Source organism: Elgaria multicarinata, chromosome 10 (genome assembly GCF_023053635.1).
Source record: "Elgaria multicarinata webbii isolate HBS135686 ecotype San Diego chromosome 10, rElgMul1.1.pri, whole genome shotgun sequence".
Classification (NCBI taxonomy): domain Eukaryota; kingdom Metazoa; phylum Chordata; class Lepidosauria; order Squamata; family Anguidae; genus Elgaria; species Elgaria multicarinata.
In genome coordinates, this window is record NC_086180.1 from 45,397,178 (window position 1) to 45,410,309 (window position 13,132).

General features: G+C 38.4%; 3 protein-coding genes across 3 annotated transcripts in view; 2 read left to right on the top strand and 1 right to left on the bottom strand.

Annotated features, from left to right (window-relative positions):
• SCOC (short coiled-coil protein) overlaps positions 1-13,132 on the top strand; it is a 652,090-nt gene that overhangs the window by 252,603 nt on the left and 386,355 nt on the right. The window lies entirely within an intron of this gene.
• The window catches only part of ZNF330 (zinc finger protein 330), a 201,368-nt gene that overhangs the window by 70,530 nt on the left and 117,706 nt on the right, over positions 1-13,132 (top strand). The gene's annotated exons all lie outside the window — the stretch shown is intronic.
• The window catches only part of RNF150 (ring finger protein 150), a 102,532-nt gene that overhangs the window by 18,304 nt on the left and 71,096 nt on the right, over positions 1-13,132 (bottom strand). Inside the window, exons 3-5 of the mRNA XM_063136354.1 lie at positions 6,195-6,266; positions 4,622-4,704; positions 998-1,094 (exon numbers count right to left, since the gene is read on the bottom strand). Coding sequence (XP_062992424.1) covers positions 998-1,094; positions 4,622-4,704; positions 6,195-6,266 — 252 coding nt within the window. The remainder of the gene's footprint in view (positions 1-997; positions 1,095-4,621; positions 4,705-6,194; positions 6,267-13,132) is intronic.

A 13,132-nucleotide genomic window follows, 5' to 3' on the forward strand; every position in this document is an offset into this window, starting at 1 on the left:
CCGCTCTGAAAACTTTGGAAGTGGAACAGTATACAAATATTGTGAATAAATAAAATAAAGTGCCTTGCTTGCATTCTGACTGCATTCCAGTAACTCCTTCCCCACTGGAAGCTAGGGATGCCTGTTTATAAAGGAAACTAGGGCAATAGCACGCAGGGGTGTGTGTGTGTGTGTGTGTGTGTAAGTGACATATATATTGGAACACTTAGGCCTAATCTAAACTAAGCAGGATATTGCACTATGAAAAACGGTACGAAAGCGATATATAAAAGGCAGGAGCCACACTACTGCTTTATAGCACTATTGAAGTGCACTGACAACTGTTGGAGACCACTGACACACACCATATATTGCTTTCATAGTGCAATATCCTGCTTGGTGTAGTTAGGCCTCCATAATCTGTAAACTAGGGAAAAGGAGGTGGTAGGCAAAAGATTAAAGGAATGCATTGTATGACGACCCCCAAAGTAGATGAAAACAAGCTAACTCCCTCCTCCTCTTCTCCTTAACCCTCCAAGGTGCTTGTTTATTTACTATATATTTAGCAAGACAAAGTTAGATTCTTCCTTCCATTCAAGCTCCAGGAAGTAGAATAATAAAAATGCCTGGGAGCATGAGGAAATTATGGAGCAATTCCCAAGCTCTCATCTATCTTCTTCCTATTCTAAGGTATCTGTATCTATTAGATGCCATTGTTATTTTTTTTTATAGTTTTACTGCAACCACATCAATAGATCATATGAATTCTATTCACATAGCCCTGCTCTAAATAAAGTCCCTATATTAAATAAAATCATATGGTTCATGTGAAGTATGACACATATGAGGAGCACATCTTATATTCTCTTAATAGTACTTGTGAAGAAAAAAGGTCTTGGAATAACCAGACAAAATCTTCTGCAAGGAAATGTAATGCTTACCTGCTTCTTCATTATGTAGGTAAAATTGGCATTTACAAAAAGACAATTTTAAATATCCCGCCACATGACATGCTTACCGGAATCCCTAGTGCTTTTAAGATGTTCATTTTACACATAGGGCAGGTGCGATGGTCTAGTAGCCATGGATCAACACAAGATTTGTGAAAGAGATGCCTACAAGGAGGAGAAAATGGCATTTAGTTCATCTCTCTATCTCCAAGTTTTGAATATTCTAGAGATAATCTATCTTGAAAAAAGCTCAGAAGTGTCTTGCAGCATAAGAACTATATAGCTAAAAGTATATCCATTCAGGAAAGATTTTTTTCAAGAGAAAACCTAATGAATAAAGGCCTACATTGAAAAATAAAAGTGTTTTGGATTTAATACATTTCGGTCAATCAAGCCTGGGTTTACAATTACAAATGTTCAGCTACAGCAGTATTCCCCAACCTGGTTCCCTCAAGATGTTTTAGACTACAATTCCCAGCATTCCTGACCCCCGGCCATGCTGGCTGGGGCTGATAGGAGTTGAAATACAAACCATCTGGAGGGCACTAAGTTGTGGAAAGCTGGTGTAGACTTTACAGCAGCAAGTGCGTATCTGCTATTCCATGGATTCATCCCATGGTACTGCTCTAATGTTTAAAGTCCCATAAGGACATGGGCAGGGCCAATCCTTGAGTTTGATTTTATATTATAAAAGCAGCATATAAATGTCCAAATAAACCTTTAAAATCCTTTTGAAACTTCTCATAACCAGTGTAAGTTCACAAGAAAACCCAAATGACACATTTTTAAAAAGAACACCCACACACCTACCACTTGTTTCTGAGTGAGAATGTAAATGGTGTGCAATGTGTGAAATTGTACTAGAAAGTTTCCTTTGTTTTAAGGTCAAGCATTGCAAACTGTAGCTGGTCACAGAATAATGTTTCACAGTCAGTGGTTGTTAGGAATTCTCACACATTACGGCCTTATTTGGCTATTGCAATGATCCTTCTTTCCCAAAAGAAGACTATCCATGCTGAATTATTCCAACTCAACAGCTGTTAAGATCATATCTTTTGCACTTTCAGGAATTAAATGGAATTAGATTAAGATAATAGGAAACCGTCATGGTCTACTAAAGTGTGTAGGAGCTTTGTCTTTTGACTTAATGATGTGGCATGTTTACATCAGAATAACTTCAAGTAACACCTTAAATATAAAATGCCTGTTTTTTATTTTTTATAATGTTCAAAAGGAGCACTTCCCTCACTAGTTATCTGTGTATTTTCCCCATGCCATTACACCTAAGAGCTGTTCATAAAACATATCTAAGTAGTATCAATTCATGGAACGGAGAAGCAGAATTGCATCTGCTGTCCTCACCGCAACATGTACATATTATAAGCTCTCCGTGCATAGAACTACCATGCATATAAGCTGTGAACATGTAGACTCTGTATGCACAACTGAAAATGTGGCAAAATGCAAGCTTCTCGATAGCAAGGAGAGAACCCATTACATACAGCATGAGCTGTACCTCTGTGCACATGGGAGCCTATCAACATGTGCACACATTAAGACAGAAAGAGAGGCCCTTCTCATTTGCCTACCCACGAGAGCAATTAGGCGGATGATCACTCGTGAGAAAGCCTTCTCTACAGTGGCCCCAAACCTTTGGAACAAGCTCCCATCGGAGGTCTGCAAAGCTCATTGCAGGCTTAAAAGAAGGCCTTGAAAATGTATTATTTTCCCATTGCCTTGAGATACGACTAGTGATATTGCTATTGTCCTTGTTGTTGCTGGCTTTATTTTTTTTATTGCTATTTTATTGTGTTCGTGTTTTTATTGCTTTTAATATTTTGACTGTTTTTGTGTATGCTATTGTTGCAAGCAATAAATAAATAAATGTGTAGGGTGAGGGTTGGAATAGCAGGCACTGAATGCCCTCTTTGCCAAGCTATAGCTAGCAGTTTGGGGTGAGCCAGAAGCCTGGAAGCAACAGCAGTGGAACCAGTTAGTAGTCAGGACTGAAGATTAACCAAGGATGCGAGAACATGCCAGATCTCAGGAAGACCTTGTTGCTCCACTGGTACAAGATATCTTTTTGTAATCCTTCCTGCCAAGGAGGATACAATGTCAAGCCTGTGTAAACAGAGTTAATCCAGAGTCTCAAAGTTACTTCACAAAGAACAGTCACCTGCAGTTCAGTGGTTTACCACACCACGTAGCCACATGTGGATCTAGCAGTTCCTGACAATAGTACATAGATTTGTTTTGTGCACAGTCCTTTAGTGAATGGTTGGGGAGGGAGGTTTGCATCTGTTCTTGGAAAAAAGACACCTGCAGTTTGTCTCACAATTAGCCCTTGTAAAACTTTAACTATTGAAGTTGGTTTACTTTCATATATCTAAAATATAAACAATGACTGGGCACATTGCATTGGGTTGGATCCAAAGCATCTCTTCCTCCTTCCATCACAGCAAAGGAACCTTTGGATTCATCCATTTGGTTTTATCAAATGGATTTTTGCCAACATTGTCAAGCAGCCATATGCACTAGGGTAGCCTCCAAAAAGGGCACCTATAATCCCAGTACTATATACATTATAATCCAAGTTCTATATACTATATCTAAGAAAATCTGCAATTACATTGTTTCTACTCTAGAGTTATCCAAGTTAGGATGGGGGAGGGTTTTTTGTTTTTTTTTGGTTCACATTTTAATACAAACCAACCTAATTCGCACTTCCCAAACTAATATGCAAGGTTGAATGTAATTATCCTTCAGTTTTTAAATTCTTTGAATTTTGTGTAGTCCTCTCATCAAAAAAGGATACTAACGTGTATGTTTGTGAAAATTGCACACAAAAATACATACGTTAAGAAAAAATGTATTAAAAATGCATGCATTTTGGTATACATTTATAACACTTGCATTTTTGTACACATTTCTCCTAACGTATGCACAGCCCAATTTGTTCATCCCTACCAAAGCGTTAACAAATACTTTAACCAAAGATTTTTTTTTCTGCTACCAATTATATGCATCAATGAATTTGGTTTCTGTAGGCCTTGCCTCCAACATAAGCCATTGTAATTAAGAATATAAGCAAAGGGGTATTTTGTTCCCACAGTGGCCAACCAGATGCCTATTGGGAGCCCACAAGCAGGGCATGAGCACTCTCCTGCTTGCGTTCCCTAGCAACAGGTAATTCAGAGGTATACTGCCATAGCATCATGACTAGTACTCATTGATAGTCAAATCCTCCATGAATTTTTCTAACTTTATTTTAAAGCCGTCAAAGTTGGCGGCCATCACTACATCATGTGGTAGTGAATTCCCTAGTTTGCCTATGTGCTGTGTGAAGAAGTACTTCCTTTTATCTGTCATGAATTGCCCATCATTTAGCATCATTGGATGACTTCAACCGTGTAGTATTACTTATCCACACCATCCATAACTTTATATACCTCCATCATGTTCCCCCCTTGTAACAAGTTTTTCCAAAACTTGGATGATGATCAAGCTCAACTGTTTGATCAAGTTAGTTGCTTTTTTCTGCACCTTGTAGTCATAGCAGGCATTACCAAAACCCCCCCCCACTTTACTCTTAATAGATGATAAAGATATATTTCTGGCCTGTAAAGAATGTCAGTGAAATCAATTAAAACGAAGAAGTTATATCTCTCTGATTGGATATTATAGTAACTCACCGGCAGGGCAAGATCCTGACAATATCGTTCGGTTTGTAGCCCTCAATACATACTGCACAGTTATCAAAATCAGGCTCAGTTTCCTATGAAAATATTGAAATTAATCTTTTTAAATAAAAGAAATACTTTCAAATTCTGAAGGCGCAATGTAGTCACTGTAGGCACAGCATCTGTGTGCAAAAATATCCCCTTAAGATAGGGCGCAGAGAGCATGTGGCCCACAGGCTGTGTGTTGCCGCTGCTGGCCTCCCAAATTGTAAAAAAAGTTTTTTAAAAAACAAAATGGTGTCCAAAGAGGCCATTTTGAAATATTTTATCCCTTTTAGGTGCTCCACAGCTACTATGGAGCACAAAACAGGTGAAAATTAGCTGAAAACAAGCAAATTTTGACCCTTTTGCTACTCTGTAGTTGTTCTGGACACCATTAAAAAATCACCAGTGCAGGAATGGGAGCTGTGGCCCATGCAGGGGGAAAAAATGCCCCCAAGACCCTCCAAAATTGCCCACCCCTGCCTCAGGACATAACAGAGCCCTGTTTTGCCCCTCTCCTTAGGGCACATGCAAATTTTGTTTATTTATTTATTTCATCTATAAAATATCAACCTCCAACTCGTATTGATGTATAATAAAAATATCACAAAAATCCGAGGAACAAAGCCATACAATAAAATGTAGGAGTAGCCTTCAAATTAAGAGCAGCAAAACACTAAACATAACATCTATTTATATATTAAACTTATGAAATGCCTCATAAAATAAGTTTGAGTTTTACAGTTTAAATCATCATCATATCACAATAAAATAGAGAATATAAAAATTATCAACTTCCCCAAAGAGCATAAAATACAATATCAGGTATGAGTGATAAAGCCACATTGCAGGGACTAAAATAATAAAACACAAAAATAGTAAAATATTTTAAAATATTCGGAAGACCTTAAGGGTGCAATCCTACATCCTTTGAAGAAGTGTTCTGATGTCGAAATCCTTCGACTATCCAAAGCTCTGCTGGCGGTGGTGATTTCACCTGTCCATCCTCTTTGCTGTTTTTCCCTCTGAATAGGCATCTGAGCCCATCTAGAGAGGTTGCACTGCTAAGGGTGACACCGGAACTGGAGAAGACACCGGATATGAGGATCTCAGCCTTTTCCTTCTCACCAGAACTCACGCCTCCCTGAACCTGCTCTTATGACCTTGGAGAGGGGGTCATCTGAAATATCTTATGGTACCTGGGATGCAGCTGCTTTCCAAGGTCATAAAAGCCAGCAGCATGTGTGCCAGGTGAGCTTCCCTTAGAAGAGCATTCCAGAGATGTGGGGCCACCACTGAAAAATCCTTCCCCTTTGTTCTCACCCTCCGAGCCTCAGAATGAGTGAGTCTGATGGAACAGGACAGACTTTACTACAGACTGCAAATGGGCAGTCAGTGAACCAGATTATTATGGGGATGGAAAGCCTGTGTGTGCCTTCCATATAACTGTTACAGTCTGCTCGGTCCAAGTCCTCACAAATACCCTTCATACTACAAGAAACACTTGTTTTTGTTAAAGGAAAGACTTGGAAAGCAAAATTACCTTATCTCCTTTCCTTATTGTTCTGACTTGTAATTTGCTGATTGCTTTCTTTGCGGCATCACCAAGACGGCGCTGAAAATGCAAAACATCATTCTTTACTAAAAGATCACACCTTTACACTGACGTTCCCACATGTCTGCAATAGTGGCTTGATAATCCAAAGTCATTTTAAATAGAACAGACAGGGAAATGAAAGCTACAGGATTCAGAGAGGGCATGACAGGGGCAAATAAAACTGACAAAACACCTGATGCAGCATGGAAGAATGTTTATCTAATTCTCACCAAACTGTTATGAATCTAAATCTGTTTGAATAGGAACAACTGGCAGAAAAGGAGAGTATATATACAAGAAGGAGAGTAAACATTTCAATTTTTACTATTTATTGAAGATTTTTTTAAAAAAAACTTTCAGTGCTTTATATTTATTTGTAGTTTCCATCTTTTCCTACTGGTTAGAAGTGTGTTGTAACAGTAACTTGCACAAGGGCCTGGAGTGCATTAATTAATATTGGCAACTTTTGTGGAATGAGCCTGAGAAGGATGGAAACATGCAAATACAGTTGACTATTCATGTAAATACATCTGGATATAATAAAGTTTAGGGCCAAAACAAGACGTGATGCAGGACATAGCCTGTGTGCAGAAGGTCACAGAATCATAGATTAGTAGAGTTGGAAGGGGCCTATAAGGCCATCAAGGCAGGAATCCACCTTAAAGCATTCCTGACAGATGGCTGTACAGATGCCTCTTGAATGACTCTGGTGTGGGAGAGTCCACTACTTCCCTAGGTAATTGGTTCCATTGTCGTACAGCTCTAACACTCAGGAAAGTTTTCCTGATATCCAGCCAGAATCTAGCTTCCCATTATACCGTGTCGGCCCAAATACTCTGTCCTAGTCTGTTGCAGCAAAAAGAGTCTAACAAATTTTATTATTCCATAAGTCATGGAATAAGTCCACTTCATCTGATGTACTTAGAACTAAATAAAAAGACCCCAAATGAATATCACAACAATCATGTTTAAATTTTAGCTTGTCTTATTTTTGTGCTTGTAATTTAGGTTGTGTTATTTACTGTTTTCTACTATACTTTTTTCAGGTGTAATTGTTGTGAGCCACCTTGAACCCCCTTTTTCTTTAAACAGAAGCAGGACATATGTGCACAAAACAAATGCACACTGACTTCACCCTATAACTACACAAGCAAAACAATGTATATTTGCTTTCGGACTGTAGACTTGCAAATTAGGGCGAAAATTATTCCACATATTTTTGCATCCAAAGTCTGGAATGTGAATCATTGCTTACCCATCTGTTTCCATTTGCATTTTTGTTTGTTTGTTTTTCAGGGCACCATTCCAGGTTTCAGTAAGGGGAGGCAAGGATAGGAGGGCAGGGGGAGAAAAATATATATGCAAGATGAAATTACAAAATACCAGTGGTATTTTAAAAGCATTTGTTGCAGTTATTTCCTCTTCCTAACCATGTAATGGGACATTAATGGGGCTATCAACATAGGCCAAGTTGTCCAGCAGCCTCCACTCGTTACCATTGTTTTTAATCAAAGGGATGTATTAACTACAGAGCTAATAGCCTATTTAATTGTTTGAGCTGCTCAGTTTGTATAAGGCAATGAATTGATAAAACAAAAAAAGAAGATCCCCTAAAGAATGATCCACCTCTCTTGGGGCAACAGAGTTCCTTTTCTGATCATCAGCATGAATGGCACCCTCTGCTCCATGCTGAGAGTCAGGAGGCTGGGCTTGCCTTGTTTGGATTTGCTCTTTAAGATCTGAACAGGGATGTTTGGCTTGCTGAGCACCTCTGGTCAAAAGCTTGTGACATCCCTACTGGATAGTGGAGGAAGGGTGTACAGATGGTATTCCTCAGGGGACCAGTACCCCCAAGTCTCTACTTCAGTGGCCCTATTTAGTCTGTGTAATAACAACAACAACAACAACAGTGATACCATCCAACTACCAGATGCCCTCAGGGTGATTTATCATTATATTAAAAAGAAAGAAAGAAAGAAAGAAAACAATCAAAACAGTAAATACATTAAAAATATCCAAATATTGGAAACATTAAAAATATCAGAAATATTAAAAAGCCAGCAATGAAGTTAATAATTGGAGCACCAGATTAAAGTTTAAATGCCTGTTAGAAGATGAAAGTCTTAAGCTGGTGTCGAAATGTTTTCACTGTTTTACTTTAGCAGGATCACATCCAGCGTTTGCAAATGTGAAACATGTACTTCATACAGCTCCTCTGAAGAGAGATAGTAAAACAAGCATGTACATGTAGCTCTTGATCATGACATGTTTTTCACTATTATCTTGTAATAAAGGACTGTCTCTGGCACTATTTTTCTTGAGCTTGTGCCTAATAGAAGGATAAGGCAAAAGCAGAAAAGTTTCCTAGAGAACTATTAGTTGTTTGTAATATAAATCAAAAGATACCAACTAGAGCACCAAGGAACAAAAGTGATTATAATTTGCTTCTGATATCTTTATTCATGAAGCATTTACAAATAAAATAATGTGCTAGCCACTAAATACTCAAGGGAATATAAAGACCAGATTAAAGACTGTTTAAACATCTTTGATCTGTTTATTTTCCTATTATTTTTTTCTCATTTAAACTAAACGCTAGCACATTCATTGCCTCTATGAATATTGATATTCCTGGGGAAAAAAGTGTTTGAAAAAAAAAAAAGGAACACAAGCCTGCAGAATATAGATTCCCCCCTCCCCGGCCTCATGTTGTACACTAGAGTCTTGTATTTCAGCTTGCCTGGGGCTGAAAAGAACACTACTTTATCATGTACCTGGTGGAATGCAATAAATGTCTTTGGATTTTTTATTTATTTACAGCTACTGAATAGACCAGGCCTCACAATGGTTGGAATAGCCTTTAGTTTGATACAGTGAAGCCTTCAAACAAATTGACAAAGCTGTCACCATCGGAAAGAGTGTGCCCACCCCGTTTGAATGAAGCCGTATCTGCTGATATCCCAAGGCACAGCCCCTGCCATGGGGCACCTATAGCACTCTGAGGAAGGGATGTGTCCATTCCATTCCCCTGATGGGGCTGCCTCATAGCAGCAGGGAGGGCGACGGCATATTAAATAGATAAGAATAGATTCTGTGCTCAATCTCAGGCTGGAGGCCAAGAGAGAGTACGGTAACCAAAAGGCAGAGAAGCATGTCTAACTCTGTCCCTCGGCCTACTAATCTCCCTGGCTTCAAACTGTATCAAAAAGGGAAAGAAGTCTCAGGATGCTATAAGAAGGTTTTATTATACAAAAGCCCCGCGTGTTTCAGCCTCTTGTTTCTTTAGGGGGGTTGTTATGTATGCAGAAATTATTAACAAATGGTCTTGTGATGGCGACTAGTCCACAAAACAGTTTGCTATTAATAATTTCTGCAGACATTATAACACCCCCCTGAAGAAGGCCTAAAAAACAAGAGGCCAAAACACGTCGGGCTTTTGAATAATAAAACCTTCTAATAGCATCCTGAGACTTCTCTCCCTTTTTCTGCATGTCTTGGATGCTCATTCATCTTGCACCTTCAAACTGTATCAACCACAAAGTTCTGTACAGGTTAGCAAAGTCTGCCCCAAGTGACTGATAATGTTACTGTAGGCTTCAACCACATGGCCACATTAAAATTAGGTAAAAGAAATTAATGTATTTTAAATACAAAACACACACACACACACACACACACACACACACACCTACCCCTTGTGTCCCCTTAATATACAAGCCATGTTTCAGGTGTCCAAGTTTCATGGTCTTGGTGCCGACAGACAGACGGACAGATGCACATTCTCTGTTATTATTACGAATGCAATTCTTTACATGTCTATTCCGATATCAGTGCCAACAAGTACAATGGGACTTTCTCTCAGGTATGCAGCAGGGAAAGGCAACCTGTGGCCCTCCAGATGTTTTGGCCTGTAACTCTCATTAGCCATAGCCAGCATAGCCAATGGTGAGGGATGATGGGAGCTGATACAGTAGATATATTTTGCTACAGCTTGTGGGTTCCTATTCCCTGACCAGACCTAGACCTCCTTCGCTTCGGTAAAGTTGTTACACTGTCTGCTGACAGACCATAACTGGCACTCAACTATTTTACTGAGCCACCATCAGTGCCAAAAATTACAGAGATAACAGATGTTGAACATTTTTGAATATTATTTGGAAGGACTTTGATTTCACCAAAATATTCTTCCAGTTAATGATTTGACAATTTACTTTGTTCTTTTCATCTTGTGGTTCACTAACTGATAAGTTTCCTTGTCTTTTGTGTTTTAGATCTGTAATGAGACAATATAGCTTCTACTACTATAACAATTTCCAAAACTGCAGCAAATTTGATGCGTTCTTACGTTCCCTGTATCAGAAGGGTAGCAAACACATAGTACTGAAACCAAATGGGACAAAGTGTTGAAAGATATATTTTTTTAAAAAAAGAAGCTTCTGGAAGAAGAAAACCAGCACATTATAAAGATATTTGAAAGAACGAGCATGTCCTAAAATATCACAGAAACTACTATCCATCATATATCAATGAGCTTAATATTGAGTGGAAGAAATGACAAAAGCCAAGCTAAAAAGGACAAAGGACTACAACAAATATGCTTTCAGCAGGAGAGAGTCAAAGGTCAAAAGTACAAACATGCAATACTATTAGTGAATGTGACATGAAGCTTTGCACTTTTTGCCCAAGAAGATACAGACGTAAGAGTGAATATGTGAAAGTCAAAGGCCAAAAGATTGCTGAGAATAAGCTGTGAACATTTGCAATCTATTTCTACATATCACAAATTGAAGCTATATTCTTTGCTGATGTTTTATACCATGATCCAGGCAGGAGGGCTACTTTAATAGAAGCACTTCTGGGACAGGTAATGCTGTTGGGAGAAAGAAAAATGATTACAGCAAAGAATTGCAACAACTAATGGCAAAGATGGATGGAAAGCTGTCAACATATTTTTTCACATTTACAGTTCTATGATGTGCTCAATTGTCACAATGAAAGTGGCAAATACCAAGCAAGGACCATTGACAACAGGACATTGAAATTTATTTATTTATTTATTACATTTATATCCCGCCTTTTTTCCTCCAAGGAACACAAGGCAGCGTACATAATCCTCCTCCTCTCCATGTTATCCTCACAACAACAACCCTGTGAGGTAGGTTGGGCTGAGAGTCTGTGACTGGCCCAAAGTCACCCAGTAGGGTTCCATGGCCAAGTGGGGAATAGAACCCGGATTTCCCGACTCCCAGTCCAACACCTTAGCCACTACACCACACTGGCAGAAAGGGACACAGTTGTTGCTGCATCAAAAATTATCAGGTATCCTTATCACAGAATGATCATGAGTAGGATTCAATATGTGGTGTGAACCAATTGCAATCTCCCCTTGAAAACAGTCCTGCCAGAGACATGTAACAAATGTTCAATTACACTCCAAGGAAAGGAAGAAAATCCTCTGACTACTGGAGAAAAGTTAAGTCCATTTTTCAAGGTATTTTCTACCTTTATTCAACTGGGCAATTAATCACTTCTAAGCATACTCTGTTAGCTGACGTTGTGTATGTTCTGACACGTTCAAAGAAACTTTGGGAATCTTCTGTCTAATCCTAAGCATGTTTAGACAGAAAAATGTCCTACAACTCCCAGCATTCTTATGCTGGCTGGGAAATGCTAAGTGTTGTAGGACTTTTTTTCCTATCTAAACATGCATAGGACTGCACCTTTATAGAAGAAGTGAATCACCTTTGTCATTGCGTCACTTTAGAAAGACTGCATGTAACACACTTGCCAGATACGTTTCTGACAAAAGTATGGATGGACATGGGTCACTCCCATTGAATTTTGTTCCAGGTGTATTTATGCATGCATATTCTGACAACAATGACTTCAATGAGACTCTTTTCCGCAAAAATAGATTGACCATCACAACAATGACTGTATGTCAAGGAATGATCCTAATATATGTATTACCGTTTATGAAATTAACTAAACACATCTTTAGCAGCAAGATTTGTAAAAATATGAGTGAAAATGTCATCTTTACAGCCAATGAGTTGCATATATTTTGTGGACTGTTTTACTTTCATTTTTTAAATATTCTCTGGCAAAGCTTCAAGTCACATTTGCTGGTACTACTGTGTTTTTTACATGTTTGAAGTATGGAGATTTTCAGGGTTTGATCCAAACTTTTTTCATAGCTGAAATCAATGGTACCTGTTAATCATTACTAACTTAAGTCTGCATTGATTTCAGTGGGTCTACTAAGTACAACAAAGTCTAGATTGAACTTTTAGTTTCTTCTATGGAAGCCATTTAGGCTGTGTTCACACAACACACTAACCCACCATGGATTATTGTGCTGTCTGAATACAGCACGTTTTCTGCAGGATGGATTAATGTGTTGTCTAAACAGTTCAACAGCAACCCACATGGGTGTGTTAGTGTGTTGTGTGAACCCAGCCATTGTAATGTTAATCTCTTTTAGATGAAGCCATTTACAGTTCCTCCACTGAATACTGTGCTTATCAAATATTTTATTCAATTATTTTTAAAATGTATACCATACACTGCCAATCAGCACACCAGTAGGAATTACCAACAAAACTAAATAAAAATACGAAACAAAATAAAAATATGTTACAAAACCCCACATCTAAATATATGATGCACAGTAATTTCAGTTATTTTATGTCACACCCACAGTTGAAAATATCTTAATTATGCATTGATTTTCTTTGCCCAGCAACCCATATATATTTTTCAACAATTATCTCATTTGGTTTCCACACTGCATGTTTGCTGTCCTTTTCTCACAGGACACAAAGCTCATATCAACAATATTCTACAATTTGGACTAAATTGTTACAGCCATATTGTCTTGCTTC